The sequence below is a fragment of the Patagioenas fasciata genome, chromosome 9 (genome assembly GCF_037038585.1).
Source record: "Patagioenas fasciata isolate bPatFas1 chromosome 9, bPatFas1.hap1, whole genome shotgun sequence".
In the NCBI taxonomy this organism is placed as follows: domain Eukaryota; kingdom Metazoa; phylum Chordata; class Aves; order Columbiformes; family Columbidae; genus Patagioenas; species Patagioenas fasciata.
The window spans coordinates 22,827,090-22,848,046 of NC_092528.1; the positions used below are offsets into that span (position 1 = coordinate 22,827,090).

Here is a 20,957-nt window from a genome sequence, read left to right on the forward strand (position 1 = left end):
TTCAAAGTGAAGCTTAATTTTTATTTAGCAGTACATAAAAATCACTGTGGCGATATCCTACAGGGTGATCAATGAAGTGGAATTTTTTGTTAGGTGGCCATTGGATTACAAAGGAATTTGAAAAGTATTACAGTTTGCTTTTAATATACAAACCATCCAGAGCCATTACTTTTTTATACAATCTTGTCTGCACTGCGGGCAAGGCTGCACAGTTACAGAATCACATCGGAGAATTCCCTGTGACATTGTGTATCGATTCAGAAATTAGATTTCAGGTAAGCAAAAGGATCCATTTGCAGAGATGTAACTACAGATTTGGGATCATTGCAACATCTGTGTTTGTTCCTTTCTGCAGTATAAGCCACGCTATCATCTTAAATTAGAGTATCAAAAGTTCATATGACAAGCAGAACTTCACCTTAACTAAAAGGTGAAGAGATTTGACAAGGTTGCAACAACTAAAATAAATGTATCTTTTTTTTTTTCCCCCCTTTTCCTGCTTCTCTGAGGTGCTTTTTAAACAAGTTAAAATAAATTTATAGCAAATGAACAGTATCCTGCATCAGAGAAATATTTTCTTTGGATATCAAAAAACTACTAATTTTCCATTCTGCGATGCTGCAGATATCAAATTTAAAAAAACCTATTATTCCTAGTCATATTTCATGTTGTTATAAAGAATTTGGCATACTTCATCTCAGCCAATAAGTAATATATTAGAATATGAACAATATAGGAAAAGTAATAAGGATTTTGAAGTCAGTATTTCATTTGGCACAACAGTATTAAATAAGCTGATCATCCTTCTGTGCTACAATTTCACGTTTATAGATCAAATTATATTTTTGGAAAGCAGTTACATTCCAGCTTTGATGACTATAGCTACGTATTTTAAAAATGCTTTGTATCATATATTTCAAAGAATATTCAAATAATTGTTGAAAAGCAAATTTTCATTATTCATTGAGGTAAATGGGAAAAAAGATGCAACAAAAATGACGGAGAGGGATCCTGGGTTAAGGAACAATCCTGAATTCCCTATTCAGGCAAAAACATAAGCTACAAACAGGGATTTTGCCAGAGAAATGAACTCACAGAACAACTGTCACCTTTCAGATTTCCTTCACATCAATGCTCTCACATCTCAGGGAAAAAAAGAAGGCATCTGTGAATGCAAAAGTAGGAGCCTACCTGTCTGTAACGTACAGTCCTTACTAACCTCTCCCACCCCTTAGGAGTTCCACATCTTTCTCCAGTCTAATGCCTCCTCACAGGCAAATGTAACAACTGAACAACAATCACGTAGGTCCACGAGTTACATATACGATTACAGTATAGAGATATCCAAATTTCAGTAAAGTCCGTATAATTTACAGTCAGAATATGTAGGAACTGCAGAAGAAACCAATTCTTCAATTCGTTATACAAAACAGTTTGCTGAAAATACAAAGAAATCTGCTCCGGAGAGAAAAAAATCAACAAAGTAGAAAAAAATAAAATGCACCTTCCTTGAATTTTATTTTGACTCATCCTCTTCATCCACAAACTCAACTAGTGGAGCGTCTCTGTTGGCCTGGGCACCTTCCTGGAAATGAACCTTTCTTATCACTCCTGCCTTTGGAGCCCTTATGGTGTGCTGCACAGAAACACAGCAACAGGCAATCAGTAGAGCGGTTTGCTTTGGTTTGGTTCCCCCTCGCTCCAGCAAATGCTAATATATGCTAATATTTCTCTTCTGGTGCAATTAGAACAGAATACACCGAATTACTTCCTCTGACACGTATATTTATTTTAAACCTTCTTTTAAAATATTATCCTAGTCATTTTGCAAGTTTTATTTTCTCATCAATATGTATTTCGATAAATATACCTGGGACAAAAAGGCTATAAAATGTTATATCTTGAAGTATGAAGAGCTAAATGTTACTTTACTTCACTAATACTTTTTGTTCTTATAATAAATACCGGGCAGAAATAATACAGTTTTAGTCCAAATTGTTAATCACATAGCAGATTTATCCCCTTAAGAGGAAGCTGCAGATTTACTGAAGATATTTCTGTTTGCTGGCCAGGAAGGGTCTTTATTGAATAGATATTTGGCAACATCCAGATGAAATACAAAGACAGCTACCAGTGACAGTAAAGGAATAACAAGTTTACATTACACACCAATCCTCAAATTGCTCTACTTGCTATCGTATCAGGTTAGTTTTCCATTGTAGCTTTGTTTGTTAGTAATTTTCTACACAGGGTTAATCTAATATCAAAGCGTTTTAATATCAGATATTAAATCCTTACATTTAAGCAAGAATTCGTTTAAATAATAAGTTGCTTTTTTATATCTCAATAGCATTGAAAAAAAGAACTACTCAGATAATGTCAGACTGAGATATCAGCTGGAGAGGCACAAACATTTAGCATCCAATTGCAAATAATTTTGGTGTAATTATTTTTTAGTGCACACATGTCATTTCATGTAACTTTAGTGTCATTTATAAAAGAGCACGATAAGCAAAAGGCAAATTTTCTCAACAACATTAATTCTGCTGAAACAATGTGGTTTGAAATAAACTAATAGTCCAAACCAAACCAGTTCACGCTACAAAGCTGTAGTTCAAGCAATCTGAGCCATGGTCGAGCAATGTGACAAGATATGATGGCCAAAATGCTAGTCCACTGAATGCCACATGGACAACTACAGAGAATATTTAGTGTACTCTTGGCAAAATTTTATGGAAGTATTAATAAAAATACTATAAACAAAAAGAAATACCCTTGGCATATTTATAAAGTGACCATTAGCTAAATTTCTGCCTCAGGTAACTGCAGGCTTTCCATAGGCTTATATCCTGACAGTCACAAGAGAGATACTGAGAAGTTTTAGGCTAGAAAAATGAAAGAATTATGGGCTTCTTGGGAGGGAAGAGACGGACTGACAAATCTAACCAAACGAATATTAAAACATCTGCAGAATACTATGGATTATATAATCATCATTTGATAATAAGAGCAAATATAATCCTCTAAAATCTAGTGAGACACACTTGTTCTACAGCATATAAAGTGATGATGACATCTGCAAGCTATAATCTGCATCATACTTCAATAATGCAACCAAAAACGATTAAATTATGAACAGATTATAATTTTCTCAGTAATTAAAACCTTTTATACGTCACTCACCTCCATTTTCATAGCTATCATAACCATCAGAGGGTCTCCGATCTGAACCTTATCCCCTGCTTTAACAAACACCTACAATTCAAGAGAAAATTGGAAACAAATAAAAATCACACATCTGTACCATTAAAAACCAGCAGCTGGATCTTGGCGAGCACAACCCATTGAGTGCCGGTGGCTTTGCAAAACCAGCCTCATAGTATCTTTGTTATTATTGAATTGGCTATCTGAGTTCTCCAGATAACACTCAAGGGGGTCAGAGGATCAGTAACAGCTAACAGGATTACCAGGAAGCCATTTATTTACCTAACAAGAAGCATTAGAAGAGACAATATATGTTCTACCCTTTCCATGCTTAAAGAGAGAAAGTCCAGAACCTCTTCCCGGAGCCAGTCGCTAAAGTTGTTTTTAAAACAAAATCCAGAAAGATTGCAGGAGACACCTGGCTTTTCCACAATAACCCCGATTTAGAGTGTTCACACAGTATGTCTGAGATCCATGTTCAATGCACTCCACCCTGTGAAGCGCTTCATGCCTTTTATCTCAGCAGAATGATTAAACTACTAAACTCTCCTGGAAAACTCTTTTGTTTTGAAACTTTTCCACTATACAGGAAAACACACAAGACTTAATGAGCTAAAGAAAAAGAAACAAAAACGGAAACAGAAGCAGTCAAACACACAGTTTAACAAAAAAGGCATTTCCAAATACTTATTTTTTTGCAAGTGCATCTATCATCTTGCTCTTTTGGTCAGATGAAATGGATCAAAAAGCCTGTGACACTGCAGGGAACTTTGACTTAGAAAGTAATTAAGAAAAAATTACTCAAGTGGTAGGATTAGTTAAATACTCGGATCTTCCAGAGCTCTCAAAAGAGAAGACGAGAAGCCTGAAAAAACTCTTGAGTGGCTGCTAAAAAGTCAGAATAAATACAGCTTTTTCCAACTGGGAAAAGTCACCCAGGACTCACACTTGATTCTTTCATGGCAGTTAGAGGAAAAAAAAAGCACCATTTCTGGAAGAGTGAACTTGGATATGTATCGGATAATTAATTTCCTATCTGTATTATTATAATTACCTTCTCAACTGTGCCTGTCATGGGCGCTACGGCACCACTTTGCATTCCCACCGAACTCACTGCAGACAAGTACTTGGGTACGGGAAGGCCAATCTGAGCGCTGCCTTCCTACAGAAGTAAAATCAATGACATCTGAGTTAACAACATAAAATAACAAGTACACTGGTTGACACACAGCAAAAAAACAGACCCAGCTTCAGGCAAACCAGCCAACTGGTTAGGGTGCCAGTCGACTGGGGCCAGGGCAGCAAAAAGGCTGTGGGTGTGTTTAATAGTTCGCCAATGCCCAAGTCCTTAAAAACCACACCTGCTGCTGCTGAGGATCAGCAAGGAAGAAATGACCCCTGCAAAAAAGAGGCTCCATACAGACCTTTGACCCCAAACTCACACCTTCCCCGTTCACACAGCAACAGCACAGAAGGTTTTACAAAATGAGTAAAGGCTGTTTTCACAAGGAGTAGGCAGGTGGCTACAACAAGACAGACATTGGCATCTTCATTGCCAAGCATTGTCAATATGAGTGTTTCTTAATTCACAATGAAATTTTAATGAAAAATTCTTACCATTACTGAAAATCCCCTAATTCCTCAGACTTGCTACCCAGTTTCCCCAGAGCTCATTCTCCCCCATATCCTACCATACCCTAAAATTCCTGTGATTTCTTTGAGATCTTCAACTCACACTCCACTCTGGTACCACAGATTATTTTTATCATTTAATATTAAAAATCAAACATTCTGAAATAAAAAAAATCAGTTACAAGCACTTTCAAATAATTGTCCATTTAAAATAACTGCTAGTGTTCTACAAACAAACTTGGGATATTTGAGCATTTTAATATTTTGTGTTCTCCCCTCCCAAACCATCACTTGCAACTCTGATTCATCTAAATTTGTTTTATAACCTTTCTAAAAGCAACGGATATTCTCACTCACTGACCATAAGCAACTAACTTCTAATTATAGCTGTAAATCAAACAAGTATCAAAACATTATGAGCCAATGTAAGAAGTTGAAATGATGATTCTCTTTGACATTCTCTTGAAATTTATATTGTTTATTTACATGGATTAAAACTCCAAAATTTTATACTTGTGATAATAAAGAAAGGAACTTTACCGGAAAGAAGAGATAAATGGTGTTGTCCAAAATGACCAATTTGGACTTACACACTGTTCCATTTACTGAAGACCTCAAGTAAACTGAATCATCTTCATTGAAGATCTCTCCGGAAATCAGGTACGTTTTATCTTGAATCTGAAAGTCAAATGCTTTTATAAGGACAAAACCTACCCCTTCACGAACAATAAACCAAAAGTTAGTATTTGCAGTGTACACTCATAAGCTGTGATTTTTCACAGATAATTCTGGAATTAAAAAGATTTTTAAAAAAAATCTTATGTATCCTTTATTTGTCAATTAACAGAATGAATTCTGTATCCACTGCAATCAGCTCACAGGATTAACTCACGTGCTCTCTGAGGACAGTTTTTATCACAAACTATGCAATAGCACTCAGCAAAATACAAAGGTATACAATTTCTCAAGAAAAAAACAAACAAACAATTTTTCTAGCACACTCATCTCTATGCAGTCTAAGCAGTTCAGAAATACTGACTTATAATTTGCCTTTTCTGAATATTGGAAACAAGAAGCTGAACTATAGAGAGACTGCATTCTCAAGCATGCAATCCTTCTGTGTGCCACACTGGACAGAAAATCCATTTGACTCAAGGTGATGCACAAAAAGATATTCAACACTGCAAAACACTACCCCATAAGCCACACAATTAGAGACGAGCACACATGCACACACAAAAGCATCAATATTTAAAGAGTTGTATCTCATAGGATCTCTATAGCGTAGACAGAGAAGGAAGCCAATGCTATGAGGCATCATTCAATTATTTAACCAAAAGATTTACTACTCTCATCATTCCTCAATCTCATTTGGTAATCGCTTTTTTTATTGTGAAGGTGGAAACTGGAAAAGTGTCATCTTACAGACAAAGCTCTAGAAAGCTTTTATTTTTCCCACAGGAGATCCATCTCATGCACAGAATAAAGCAGGAGTTCTGTGGAAAAAAAGCCTTTTAAATGCAGATTCAAATGTAACTTCCAATGTTTTAGACAAATTTAAGGAAGAGAAAAAGAGCAAGATCTTTAAAAACTTGAAAAACAAATGCTTTTCTTAGCTTTAGTTTTCAGAAGCATTTTAGTAGCTCTTCCATGCCAATTCAGCATCTAGCAATAGTGATTTCAGGCCAAAATAACAGTCTACAACAGTGGCTGCAAGCAAACCAAAAACAGAATCCTGTATCAACAATTATAAAGCAACTTTAGTAACAGTTAATACTGAGAGAAGCCTACATGAAACTCATTCTTCTTTTATCTAATGAAATATCTGAAAAAAAAAAAAAAGGACTTGTACCTGCATATTGTATGACCCTTCTTGATTGTAACTTACAGCTACATCCACGACTGTGCAATAAAACAAAGTAAGTGTATGTGAGTAGATTCAATTATAGCATCTGGAGAATAATGACATATAAACAATATTCAGCCTTTCTTGATAAAAAAAACAGACTTACCAATAGTAAGAAAAGAACAGGTATTTTCAAATGAGCTTTGTACACACTGCAGATTTCATATTGAATTCTAGCAACTTGTTTTTCAAAAATGAACACCTCACATTATGATCTGAAATCTATATTAAGTTATCTGGACAGAAACCGGATTTTTCACAGGAAAAAGTACTGAGGATTTTCGCACCAGAGTGAAGCAAAAGAAAAAAAAAGTCAATGGCACTGAGGTCTTAAAAATCTCAACATTACTCATTTAAATGATGTACATTAGGAGCATCATTTGAACTTTGTTTATATCTCCTCAAGATTTAACAATGTAGATTAACCATACAATTCTGTGAATTTCCAGATTAAATAGCATTAAAATCATGCTGCTTCTATTTGCTGTTTCTTTGTCTGAATTTTCAAGCACCAATCAAAATAAAATATCTCCCTTCACACACTTTATTAACTTACTGCTTTCCCCATCCAGCAGAGACAGTCTTCTGGTATAACACATATTTATTCTTCTACCAGTGCTGGATGCAAATGGTGAGAATTTATCTAAAACACAAAATACACAGATACGTTGCTTTCGTTCTGCCTTGACAGAACACAATACCTAGAACTTACACCATAAAAATCAATGTCCCACTATTACTACCATCATCCTTATCTGCTTATATTGCACATAAAAATTGGGGAACCACCATAACAGATAGTGACAACCACTCACTCAAGCTTCAGCACTGAATAAACTGAGGCTGTGTAACCTACAGAAATCATGAGACTAACAACAGCACTCACTAAGAAGACAGATATTGACTGTTGGCCACAAACACACCCTTGAACAGGACAAGAGAGCACATGAATTAAACTGCAACACAGCAGATTCGGATTAACCTTTAACTGAAAACTCCAACTGTAAGAGAAGTCAAACACGGCAGCAAACTGCCTGGGAAGATTGTGGGGGTTTCTGTTACTTGGTGGTTTTGAGAATGGATCAGATTTACACCCATCAGATACCGCGTGAGCAGTTCTTCATCTCTCGAGGCAAGGGAATAGTGTATAGGAATCTTTCCAGGCCCACTCTCCCATGTTTCCAGGATTAAGTGGAAGACAATATAAAATTAACAAGGTTGTTGGCAGCATATATTAGATTTATACGAAGATTTCATTAAAAGGAATCGCATGTCCCACTGGTATAGCCATTAACAGCGTCAGAATTCCAGAATGTTCAGCTCCTGGAGGGCTGTTCATTCCATTAAACCTCACTGCCTCTCCCAGCCTTAGCAGAGGCAAACTCCATCTCTGAAGACCTTGGGCCAACTGCAGGGATAATCCTGGCCTATACTCACTGTTCATGCCTGTAACCAGTGTCACTGTCCCAAGATCTTTCAGACAGTGCCCAGCTGAAGTGCTGTGGGAAATAGTCTGTACCTTACAGTGGTGATATATTCAGCATCTGCCCCTTAACAGAATGGACATCTGTTCTACGCATAAATATCTGACAGATGCCAGGATGCAGAACCCCGAGCAGACACAAAGTAAGGCAAAAAGGGAACATGCAAATTAAATAATTGCACATGAGCTCACAGCACTGTCTCATCCAACAAAATAAATCAAAACAAAAGAACGATCCTTACCATTTGACTGATCTCTAAAAGCATTTGTTAGCATTTTCTCTTTCAGTATGAGTCCTAGAGCTGCCTGACACAGAACTTCAGGTGGGGTTGCCTTTTTGGTTGGAAACAGTTCAGCATGGTGCTGAGGAATGAAATTAGTGTGCACAATTCCAGCCTCAAACTGGGGGTGTCCTGACAGGCTCAGTAAGAAATCAATATTAGTGCTTAATCCTACAATCTGTAAAGAAAAAGAAGCACATTGCCAAATTGAAATGAAGTTATGAATAAATATACACCTTTCTGCTCAATTTGTGCATACATAGGTGAATCTTTCTTCAGATGGCACTATCAAAACACAAAGTTTGCCAATAAAATGTAATTAATTCAAGCAGTGTGTTTCATTACCAATGAAACCATTTGTTGCAAAAAGAAAAACAAACAAACAAAAGTAGCCTTCTGAAAATCAAGAAAGTTTCCCAGCAATAGTAACGGGAGGTGATTTAGCGAAAAATACCACCACACACCACAAACAAACAAAAAAATAAACAAACCCACCAAAAACTACTGTTTTAAAAAAATCATGCTCTGAGTATTTAAAATAAGATTCCTAATATGAAAAGTGCCTCTTATTAAAAATGAGTTAATAGTTCCAGATAGTCCGTATTTGATCTTTCAATAGTAACAAATGAGAATGGTGACTTTATAAATTTACTAGATACTATCCATTTTCTGCAGTACAAAATACCTATGCAGACAACAGGAAAACACAACTAATTATTTTCGATAAATCAGTGAAACTGGTAAATATATTGTGCTGTCAGCACTTACTGACAGAATTATAAACAAAATTCTGAAAAAACACCACAAGGGAACTATTTTCTCCCTTTCACTTGCAACAATTTTCATTTCTAGCCAAAATAATAGTGGGCCAAACTTTTTCAGTACCTCAGTCACATTTATGTTTCAGATCTAAAGGTGTAAATTAATTCTATACGAATAATAGTCTCTCACCTCAAGTCAAACCTTAGATATACAGATATAACACCTGTAGTTTTTATAGGAGAAAAAGGGACCACTTCTTAAATGCAATGGACAGCATAAAAAAATACTCCATTATTTCTTGACCACATGGTTCAAAAAGGTAATTCCTTTTATAAATTAGAAATTATAAGTAAACACTGCCTAACACAAACTCCATCTACAAATTCCTCTAAGTTTGAGAAAGCTCACGCTACAATTAAAAACGTTGTTGTTTGGCCTTACTCTTCTACAAAGTCCCAGCTGCATCATCCAGCTGAAGGTATCGCAAACTCTAGAGAAAAACCTGTGTGTAAAACTGGACTTCAAGCTTATCTCTGCTCACTCCCCCAAAGAAAATAGTTTGCAAATTAGGAAAAAATACAGGCTCTGCAAACTAATAACAAATCCGAAATGGTAGCAGCAATGCAGGCTCCCTCTTGGAAACCACTTTTGTTTCACTGCAGTATTTTATCCATATTTTGCTAGCTCAGGATCTGAAATCATACTGGGTTCCTTCTACTTACATTATATTGACGCAAACTGTATCGCAACTTTCTCAGTGCTGCTTGACGATCCTCAGCCCAAACAACCAGCTTTGCAATCATCGGATCATAATGAACAGAAACTTCATCACCTAAAATATATTAAAAAAATGCTGTAACGCTAAACCAAGTTATTCCTGAAAGCTGGTAATGCATAGTACTGCACCCATATGGCACTAAACACTGACACAATTGATGGCCACATTTCTCTGTGTCCTTAAAGAACATTAATCATGTAACCTGACATTTCAAGTCCAAGGACAACTTCCATACAGACTTTCATAGAGGAAAAATTACTCAAATTCAGTTTTCTTTGTTGTCAGTCCTGCATTCTGATTGCAAACTGTGATGAGAATAAAATCAGCATGATCCAAGGGACAATATTTGGATACAGGTAAATAAAGAGGTAAAGAAAATATTCAGTGATTGACCCAAAGTACTTGGAAAAGCACAAGGAAGAATAATTCTGTAGAGATTTGTCTTTATAACAAGACCCTGTCAGATAAACTTATTTAGGCCAAAAAGGGAAATGCTTAAGAAGAAAAGCTTTTGATGTAAATATTTCTGATTACATCCCTGCCTTCGGTTTTACCTTGTCGGACTCCAGTTTCTATTCTGGTGAAACTATCAGGTGGTGGGGTGGATAAGTGCAACAATGGCCCAGCCCCTGGCATAAAGTTATTATTAGGGTCTTCAGCGTATATTCTGGCTTCAAATGCATGGCCCCGGAGCAGAATCTCTTCCTGCATTAGCGGAATCTTCTCTCCTGCTGCAACCTGAAAATAATAGTTTTTTTCTTTAATACAGGATTAATATTCTGGAGTCCCAAAGTATGAAATATTAAATACATTTCTTCTAAACATGAACAACTAGAAAGTAGATTTTAAAAAAGCACAAGGAGAAAGATGCGGTAGGTCATAAAAGGCTAATTCTGAAGTTACTCCTTCCTTTTCTCTGGGAGTCACCAGTCAAAGGACTTTGAATTATTATTGTGTAAACTGATCTCCTAATATTTCACACAACTAAAACATAATGGAACTTTTTTTTTTTTCTTCTGGTTGTGTCAAAAATAATTAAATGTTTAAGTTAAAGCCTGGTCAACCAAGACAAGATTTTTTTTAGAGAAAAATGGCTCCAAAAGCAGATGATGAAATGAATTACAAGCAGCCAGCACTACTGGCCTGTGCTGTTGAGTCTTCCATGTAATGTGGGACTTGCACATTTAAGAGAATGTTTCTATAGGTGGATTTCTAACAATTTGAGAACCTTTAACAGGGAAGGAAACATCATTTCATTACTCAAAGGAATTCACATTACAAATACAGGAATACCAAAAAACACCAGCAACACACCAGTTTGAGACTGAAAAAGCAGGGATTTTAGGGACAAAATAATAAAAGCAGCCTGCTGTAGTTAAGTAGAGCAGACCCTTCACCAGGAAGCAACACGATCGCCATCTACATGGGAAAATACAAGTTCCTATCAAAAAAACTGTAGCAACATTTCATCTTGTTTTGAAGTGTCAGGATTTTTCCACACTATGTCTTCTGTCCCCAAACTACAGATTTCAGCAGAGACAGCAGAATGTAATTTAGTCTTTAAAGAAACAGCACTATACAGATTCACAAAAGTAATCTCTCCAAGAACTAACAGACATTTTTTTATCTATTGAGTGATTAAGCCACACACTAAGACAACTGAAGTCTTTCTGCCTTATCTCTTTCTTCCAGTATTGTTTGAACCCTGCTCCAACTCAGCACTCAATGCTCAATTTCCATTCACAGATCAGGAAGACAAAAGTTCCTCCTTTTTGCATCAGCATCTGCCATTTTATTTTTCTGGTTACACAAACACTCCCCCACGCTATCTACTTCAGCTCAATGTGTGCTGCTGTCCTCACTGCTTGATTTCTCTAAGAACTGGTTTTCATTTGCAATCCGCTAAGGTCCAAAACTTCTTGTTATCACTACATGTGAGTAATCTCCCTGCAAATTGGGTGTGTGAGGAAATTGCCTGTTTCCAGTCCACACTATACAATTATTTAAGAATGTGACCATACTGGTATAACACCAGACACATATTTTTGTGAAGGGTTTTCCTCCTACGGCCTGATGCAAGGATGATTTTTGGGTCAGAAATACATTTGAACTCGAGTTTTAAAAAATTTTAAGTATGGTAAGGGAAAGATCAGGATCCTACTCCTCACAATTTCCACATTCTCTATAGCATCTCTAAAGACGCTTTAATAAAACATTTTTTTCTCTATACAACTGGAAGAATACTTTGTTGGAATTCAGAGTATCTACACAGTGCTCTACGATCAAATACAGTAATACAAGATGTTCCTTTGGAGCAAGGGAAACTCTACCCATTAGTTGAACAGGAGATGAGGATCTGAAAACTCATCTGGTGTCTCATAATAAATATCAAAGAGCACTATCCACCAGACAAGAGGAACTCTACACATAAAATCTATTAACACTTACCCTAAGCTGCCATTCCACCAAGTCTGTTCCAGTGATCATCTCTGTAACTGGGTGCTCTACTTGCAGTCTGGTATTCATCTCCATGAAGTAAAAATTATGTTGGGAGTCCATAATAAATTCCACTGTTCCTGAAGCATTTAATAAAAGGGCACTTCAACAAAACAAGACTTCTTCAGAACGGGCACCTAAGACACTTCATTCACTTACGCTAGGAGAAGACTACTATTTCTAAATCAGATACACTGAATTCCATTAAATCCTATACAAATTATCTTAAAGGGTCACACAATTGAGGTCTAAAAACAGACAGGTTGTTTCCTTGCACATTTACATATCCTGCGCTGTTTAGCAGCCACTCTACAGTAAGAGCTGCATTTGGTAAAAAGTGCATCAAGACTCTTTAAAGTATTGTGTATATGTATAAAGTGTGTAATTATGTTTTAAAAATAAGTACCCAAAGCAAGCAGTGAGAAAAGAAAGTCAAATAGTTTTAGCAGGTTCTTTTTCATTTGGGAAATAGTGTGAACTTCACAGTGAGTTGTGTTTTTCTTTTAAAGGCTTTACTGTTTCAATATAAAGTATTGTTCTTCATATGCTGATATTATTTTTCCCTTGCTCTGCTCAAACTTATCAACATTCATAATGCTTTCGAAAAACAATCTAGTTTCTTCAGTTATCTGCTCTGAATTTTTTTCTTACTATTCTCCAGCTGCCACTGGTCTTGAGCTCAGCCCAGGTATGCTATGCTAATTTAAATTTGTAGCTACATCAGAATTAACTATGCGATGACTTTCTGAAACCTCAAAAAAAGTGGGGGATGTGTGACTTATTCTAAAACAATCACACGCCATTTGCCTTGAGGCTTGAAGTCTTACTAAGTTAAAAGCACATGTCTGCAGCAGCCATTCCTCCACAGACTTACCTGCTCCCACGTAATTCACAGCTTTAGCTGCTTTGACAGCAGCTTCTCCAAGTCTCTTTCGAACTTCAGGATTAATTCCTGGCTGTTGATAATAGTAACAACACGAAAGACTAAGTTATTGGGAGTGTTGGTGATATTAAATCTACTATGCATGGATATTTGGTGGTATTTAGCAACTGTACCAAAATCCTTATCAATGTTATGCTTGAAATGTGCATAATTATTTTTCTAAGAATCATTTTCCTAAAAAAAGTAATTTTTTTCAATTAGAACAGGTATTGAGAATTACAAATAAATCACTACCTGCTAAATAAATTCAACAGGGGTTAGCAATTAATTTTAAAATATGTCAGTTCATAAAAAATATTATGAGAACTTTCTGCTCACCCCTGGTGCCTCTTCAATGATCTTCTGGTGTCTCCTTTGCACACTGCAGTCTCTTTCAAACAGATAGACTGCGTTGCCGTGCTGGTCACCAAACACTTGGACTTCAACATGCCTGTTCCATCATAATAGATGTTTCAATGTATTTCAATAAACCCCCAATCCTGTGACTGACTTCACCCAAACAGACTTTGAACTTGTACACAATCCTGTACTCGTCAGTAGGACTTCTTCTAGGTTCAAATGTCTGACCTCAAATAGATGAAATCGTAGAAAAGAAGCTGCTATTTCAACTGGTTTGGACTTCCTCAGTCCCCTAAATGGAACAGGATTCTAAATCCAGTGAAACCTCACAGGTCGTAAGATAAGCAAGATACGTATCTAAGGGCTGCTGCCTCTTTATTAGTTCTTTTTTTTATAATAAAAATAAAACCATTTCACTATTATTTGATAACAATGATTTCCCTCTTAATTTTCTATGTAGCAATTCACAAGGGGCAGCATCCCTGGCTCAGGAATCACATTGTATTTTTCAACATGCCCTTTCAGAGGACAAGTATTAGGTGGCAGAACTTCGTTCTATGTATAAAACTAACAAAAAAGTGTAATCATTCTGATAATCCTCTGATGCTGGTAAAAGAAATTCCCCAATAATTTCATTAGATAGTTCTCATGCCCACTTGGCAGCATAAGCAGGCCTTTGATTTCTTTAGACGAAATGCTTTCTTTATAGTGATGCTTCAAGAAAAACAGATGTAAAGTTCAAAAGTATCAAATAGAACTCTGAGTTCTTTATTAAAAAAAGTAAACTAGTTCAGTTTCACAGGTCAGGCACGAGCTAAAGACTACCACTTCTGTTTGAAATATCAAACTAGAGAAAGATTAAATAACCAGTTTAAGACACCTGAGGGCAGCAGAAGCACCACAGCCATCTGACTCAGGTCTGAAGTTTAACTATTATACAGTAATTTTTTTTTTCCTAGATGTAAATCAAGTTTAGAAAGGTCACTCGAAAATGAACATCAGTGTCTTTAAATGTCACTGCTGTGTCTCCTAAACAGTGGCAATTTAATTCTTATCATTCAAAAACAAAGTCATTACAAGAAATTCAATACATTATAAACAATTTTTACTAAATTAATACCTGCTGTAGTGCAAATAAAACATACAAGACCAATTTACATTAACATAGCTGTTTTACAGGTAGGATGAAAGAGTGGAATACATTACACTGTACATTTCTCACCTTGGATTATCTACAAATTTCTCAATTAGCATTGCATCATCATTGAAAGCCTTCTTTGCTTCTCTCCTGGCTGATTCGAGTTGGTCCAGAAACTCCTTTTCTGAGTGAGCAATTCTCATACCCTAAAATACAGAAAAAAAGCATATCTAAATGTCTAAAAACATGATCCACATAAAAATCCTTGGTGCACATGAACAGCAATAAATCAGTTTAATGATAACACTTTTCCCTTCTTTCTTAAACTCACCAAAATTGTTTATCAACTCCCAGTAAAATAATCCTAGCAAGTCCCATTGAAAGTGCCACAAAAAGTGTAAAATCCAGATATTACCATTCCATTGATAGGGATGAGTACAATTTTCTATTTCATTCTTAAATACCATACAAATTTTCCAAGGTTGGCAAAAAAAAACTGATTTCACTAAAAACAAGATATAGCTATTTTTGAAACAATTATAATTCTCTATCATGTCATTTTTATAGAAATTTGTTTCACACTAAAATCAGATTAACCAGGAAATTCATAGTACATTAAAAAGTGTCTAGACATCAAATATTTTAATAGTGCTTCTAATCACTCATAACACAACATTTTAAACTGTTAGGAAAAAAAGAGAACAGAGAAGCTGTCACAAAGCAACCATTTACAATCATCTAATTTCACACAAACAGATCCACAGAACTTTTCTGTTTATCTGAATTACTGGAGATCCATTGAAATAAACAAAACCCTTCCATTTCACATCACCTATTTATCTTGTGCCTGACTGCACAACAAAAGGAAATGAGATTTCATAGTGCTAGACTGGACATTAATAATAAATTTTAACAAAAAGTAGTTTTCCAGTTCAATTTTAAAGATTTCTTTCAGAATATTCAGTTATGGACACCGAGATGTGACAACTTGACAGCATGGGATGAACAGATTAGCTCTTTTACCTTTCCTCCACCCCCGCGAACAGCTTTAATCATCACTGGATATCCTATTCTCTTGGCATGTTCCTTCAGACACTCATCTGATTGATCTTCTCCATGATAACCTTCAACAACAGGAACGCCAGCAGCAGACATTATAGCTTTGGAAGTGCTTCGACAAAACAGTTTTATGTTTAGAATTATAATAGCTTTTCCTTTTACTTTAAGCTCCAAACCTGTATATGTTCCCAATATTATTTCTCCTCACATGCAATTGGATTGTAATTAATCAAATGCTTCAAACAGGGATTTTTCTCCAAGGCCACCACACAAAAGCAGCAGTTTCAGGCTCATGGTTCTTTCCTATCTTTTGACTCATGTTACAGAGGCCAAAACCTCACATTTTCAAACTACAACAATGTGTCCTGCCAAAACTATATTTAAGGTTGTACAAAGACTAAAGTCTTTTCATGATACAGGCTGGATTCACACCACGCATAAAACACTCAAGTGTAACAATAACTTGAAATAGACATGTGAAACTAGTTAAATTAGATAATGTACTCTCACATCAGGAAGTGAGAAAAAAATAATTCTCTGAAATTAATATTACACAGTTCATGTGTTAGTAATAACCTTATTTCTGTATTCTTGATTTATACTTCATACCCTGGAAACATTTATTTGATCTAAGTAACTAAGAATACGATCCTCTGTGATGAACAAAACTTATCACTCCATTTTACATGAGCCACAATAACCCCTGATGATATGGTGGGTGTTTTCCACCATTCTTTTGACCAATATACATGACATCCAATCTGACTGCTGAACCCTTACCTATATAACACTGCAATGCCCCAAATCTGGAAAACTAGGATCAGTTAGGTATTTAATGACCAAAATCCTAAAAACTGAACAATCTCAATTGTTTCTAACTCTAGAGTAATCCCACATCTCTAACCCTGAAGCTTATCCCTTTGAAGAAAGCCATGAAAACAAAAGAAAAAGAAAACTGATAGAATAAAACAATTACTGAGCATTTGGTCATTTGTTCACAAAATTAGCTTTGCCAAACTGTAAACTGCATAACCAAATAACAAATCAGAAATAGATACCTCTTAATACCCATATCTCTGATAGCAGATGAAGGCGGACCTATGAAGATGATTCCCTCTTGCTTGCACAACTCCGCAAACTCTGTGTTTTCTGAGAGGAAACCATAACCTGGATGAATAGCCTAAAATAGAATAATGTTACCAGCCTATTTTTATATCAGTTTAGCTTAGAAAACCCTGAAACTTCAGTAGAGTGCTAAGGAAACACAAGATGGAAACACTATGGGTAAAAATAAAGAACTAAAGAGCATGGAAGTAAAGGAAGATTTAAAGACATTGTTTCCTTACCTGTGCTGCTGAGACTTTTGCCACCTGCATTATTTTCTGCATAGCCAGGTAACTCTGCTGGGAAGGTGCTGGACCAATGCAATATGCTTCATCTGCCTGTTGTAGAAAAAATACATATAACACAGACTGTTTAGTGAATAATAAAAAGCAAGTTTAACTCGATTTCTGAACTCATATTGCTTATCAGACTGCAAGCATGCAACAGTTTAAATCACTGTCTCTCTTCATGGGGAGACTCAACTGGGTGAAACAAATTCTGACTTTCTTCCCAAAAAACAGAGTCCATTCTCTAACCCTCAGTGGCTACTCCAGAGTTAGAGCCAAACCTCAATGCACTTCCTGAAAATTGTTCAGCTGCCGAGACAGAGACTTGGCAAATTTCTCGTGGATTCAAGGAAAACCTGAAAGTAACTCTACAGAGGTGAAAATCAATTGCTTTAGCACACATATCTACTTTCACACTGAACTTATGAATGAGAAACGCTGTTGTGAATGAGCATTAATCACAAACTTAATATACTTCACCATTGCTACATGCATGGAATTCCTGTCTGCTTCACTATAAACTGCTACAGACTTCACACCCATTTTCTTCGCTGTTCGCATCACTCTGCATGCAATTTCTCCTCGGTTTGCGATAAGAATCTTCCTTATGTTGTGACCTCCTATTTAAAGGGATGAAACACAGTAAGCAATTTTTAAAAGAAATCCTTAAAAACATTCCTGAGAATAAAGAAATTCTAAAATTCAGATTTCTCTTCCATCATTTATAGTGTTTACGCATTTTTCCCAATAATGAAAAAACACATGCTTCACCGAAAAGCATTTCCATGTTGGTCTTGGAATTTTTTCCTTACAATCCTTATGCTGAAATATGTTCAATTTAAGACGTTTTTTCTTTCTACAATTCAAGAAATACATTCTAACCCTAAAACAGCAAACCTGATGCTCATATTTTTACTGTGTACTTTCTGGACCAACTCGGAAATGATTAACGCCTGCTCGCCTCCCCAGCAGAAACGATTCACAGTTCTATGAGGGGCACTATTCCCCATTGATACACAGTGACAAAGACAATACAAGGTATGAGGATTTGGGGTGGGGGGAGAGGATGTTTGTGGTGGTTTTGTTGTGTTTGTTTTTAAACAGCAATTTACAAGCATCTAGCTTCTATTAAGCCTCATGACAACAGCTTAACACACGATACAAGGTGAGAGACCTCACAGGCAGAACTAAATAGCTGAAAACTAACTAATAAAATTAAAATGTATCTCTGAATTCTATAACGTGTCTTTTTAGACAACGTTACAACAGGGAAAGTTTAAATCAATTTGCTAAATATTTTTTCACTTTCCTTTGTATATTGTTTAAATACCATTATGCCTAAAAAATAATTCTCACAGACTCTGCAATGTTTGTCTCAGAAAAGGACTCAGAGGAAAACATCACAAAAATAAATAGTTTTCTTTGAGTACACCTAAATATGACTAATAAAATTACTCAAAATGTTGGTCACACATTAAAGATTATTTCTGTTACGTAAGTTACAGACTGCCGTTTTCAAAAGCTATACAAATATTGAATATTTACTTTTAAAAACCTACCATCTTTCAACAACTAATGTAAAACCATCCACATTACACTAGCAATAACTGTGGGGTTGTCATATGCAGGGACAGGAGTTGGACTCGATGATCCTTGTGGGTCCCTTACAACTGAGCAAATTCTACGATTCTAAAATCATTAGCTGAAGAAGTCAGTTTTCCTACCTATCGTTGAGGCCCATTTCACAAATCTTTGCACTTGGTTCCATTGCCTGTAGAATTATAAACACACAGAAGTGTTAGAAAAGTACATGAAGAAGTGGCAACTAAAATGTTGTTATTTTCAGGTGGCAGAAGGACTCACGTGGCTGTGAAGCTTTGATACAATTACTTATACAGAACGTATTTGAGCACAACAAGGCAGGTTAAGCGAACTTACCCAGATCTGTCATTAAAAGGGTTTTTAAGCAGAATTCCTATTGAAATAGTCAACATAGAAGGGCTTTTTTAAAAAAAAAAAAAATCTAGCCAACAGAACAGGCAACATCTTGTGTTCATTACAAAGATGTCAACTTAAAGCATTCAGGAAAAAAAGACAGGAACTATCACAAACCAGAAATGGTTAAAAAACGACATAGGAGTTGTTTATATAAGGTGGAAGCGAAAGGAATCCGAAAGATAGCAAGAAAGAAGAGCTATGAAGAATTTTGGAATATAAGTTAGACCTCAACCTAAAGTACTGAAGAAATCAAATAGAGAAGGCTAAGTGGTTGGAAGAAACAGTAAACTCTTGAAACTGTTCTAATTAACATATAAACCAATTTTGGAATCTTGGATCAAGTCCAGCAACTTTTAAACAATGCCAGGCAAGAGGACAGGAGACCTCCTGGACACCACACAACCAGCAGCTCATTTTCAATAAGGAGAGGGGGAATTGGGGCACTTCCTAAACTCCTGATAAATAACCAGCTCCTGCCCGGGACACCGCACAGGGGCGGCCACAGCGGCTCCTCAGCCCTGCTCGCCAAACACAGCACCCAGGACAGTCTCATGGAGCCTGCACCAACTGCTAAAACGATGCTTGAAGCTCTAGTTGGCGGGTTTTGCTCGCTCTTTCCCCAGAGGAGCTCGGGGTGCCCGAATCCCTCACACACACACGGCACCGAGCAGCGGCCCGGCTCCCTCGCTGCTCCCGAGGGCAGGGCCCCTTTCCCCTTCCCGCTCCCCCGGGCAGCCCGGCTCCAGGCTCGGCCTTGGGCAGCCTCCCCCCGCGCCAGGCCCGGCAGCCGCCGCCGGTTCCCCCCGGGCGCGGTCGCTGCCGCCTCCTCCACCGCCGTTACCGGCGGCGACAGCGCGCACCGCCCCAGCGGGGAAGGCGGCGAGGGGCGCGTTGGACGCCGCGGGCAAAGCGCGGGGCCGGGCGCGCCGTGTGCCGCCTCCCCGCACTCACCGCCGCCGCAGCGCCCAGAAGCAGCAAGCACCCCGCGCGGCCGCCAGCACCAGCGCCATGTTGGGCAGCGCGGGGGGCGGCGGGACGGGGGTGTGTGCGCCGGGCCGGCCGGCACTGGCTGCCTCGGCGGGGCGGGGAGCGGCGGGGAGGAGCCGCGGGGCGGGGACGGAGCGCTCGGGGGCCTGGTGGTTGCGGGCGCGGAGGTGCCGAGAGGTGGTTGTGTGCTCGGTCCTGAGCGATCTGGGAGACGGGGAGAAATGGCTGCGTGGTGGGGCAGAGCCGGGAGGAGGCGCAGGGGCTGGATGACACCGAGAAACTGGGCAATGAAACGGCAGATCAAATAAAATTCATATAAACGTGAAGTGATGCACGCTGCAGGACTCCCAGCTTCATTTATAAAAGCACAGCGTGTTCCTTCAGAAATTGCATCCCGGGTTGTAACAGAGCAGCGACATGAACCGTGGGGGTGGCTGGGGCGGGCACGGGGCTCCCCGGGCACCGAGACCTCCCTGTGCCCGGCGCTGCCCCCAGCTCAGAACCGGCTGTGAGGGGGAGAAGTTCGGATGGTTGTGGGACCAGCACATCCCGCCCTCCGT

The 20,957-nt window shown here is 37.8% G+C and overlaps 1 protein-coding gene across 1 annotated transcript; it reads right to left on the reverse strand.

Annotated features, from left to right (window-relative positions):
- On the reverse strand, positions 1-20,469 carry MCCC1 (methylcrotonyl-CoA carboxylase subunit 1). The gene is made up of 19 exons (XM_065844109.2): positions 20,362-20,469; positions 19,137-19,183; positions 17,893-18,032; positions 17,368-17,463; positions 17,080-17,201; positions 15,986-16,133; positions 15,047-15,168; positions 13,804-13,915; positions 13,417-13,498; positions 12,495-12,622; positions 10,601-10,784; positions 9,991-10,100; positions 8,468-8,684; positions 7,299-7,385; positions 6,689-6,738; positions 5,377-5,514; positions 4,259-4,366; positions 3,184-3,255; positions 1-1,636 (listed from the first exon to the last, which is right to left on the reverse strand). The coding sequence occupies exons 1-19, from the start codon at positions 20,418-20,420 to the stop codon at positions 1,517-1,519; spliced, it is 2,142 nt and encodes a 713-aa protein (XP_065700181.1). The 5' UTR covers positions 20,421-20,469; the 3' UTR covers positions 1-1,516.
- Between the last annotated feature and the right edge of the window lie 488 nt (positions 20,470-20,957).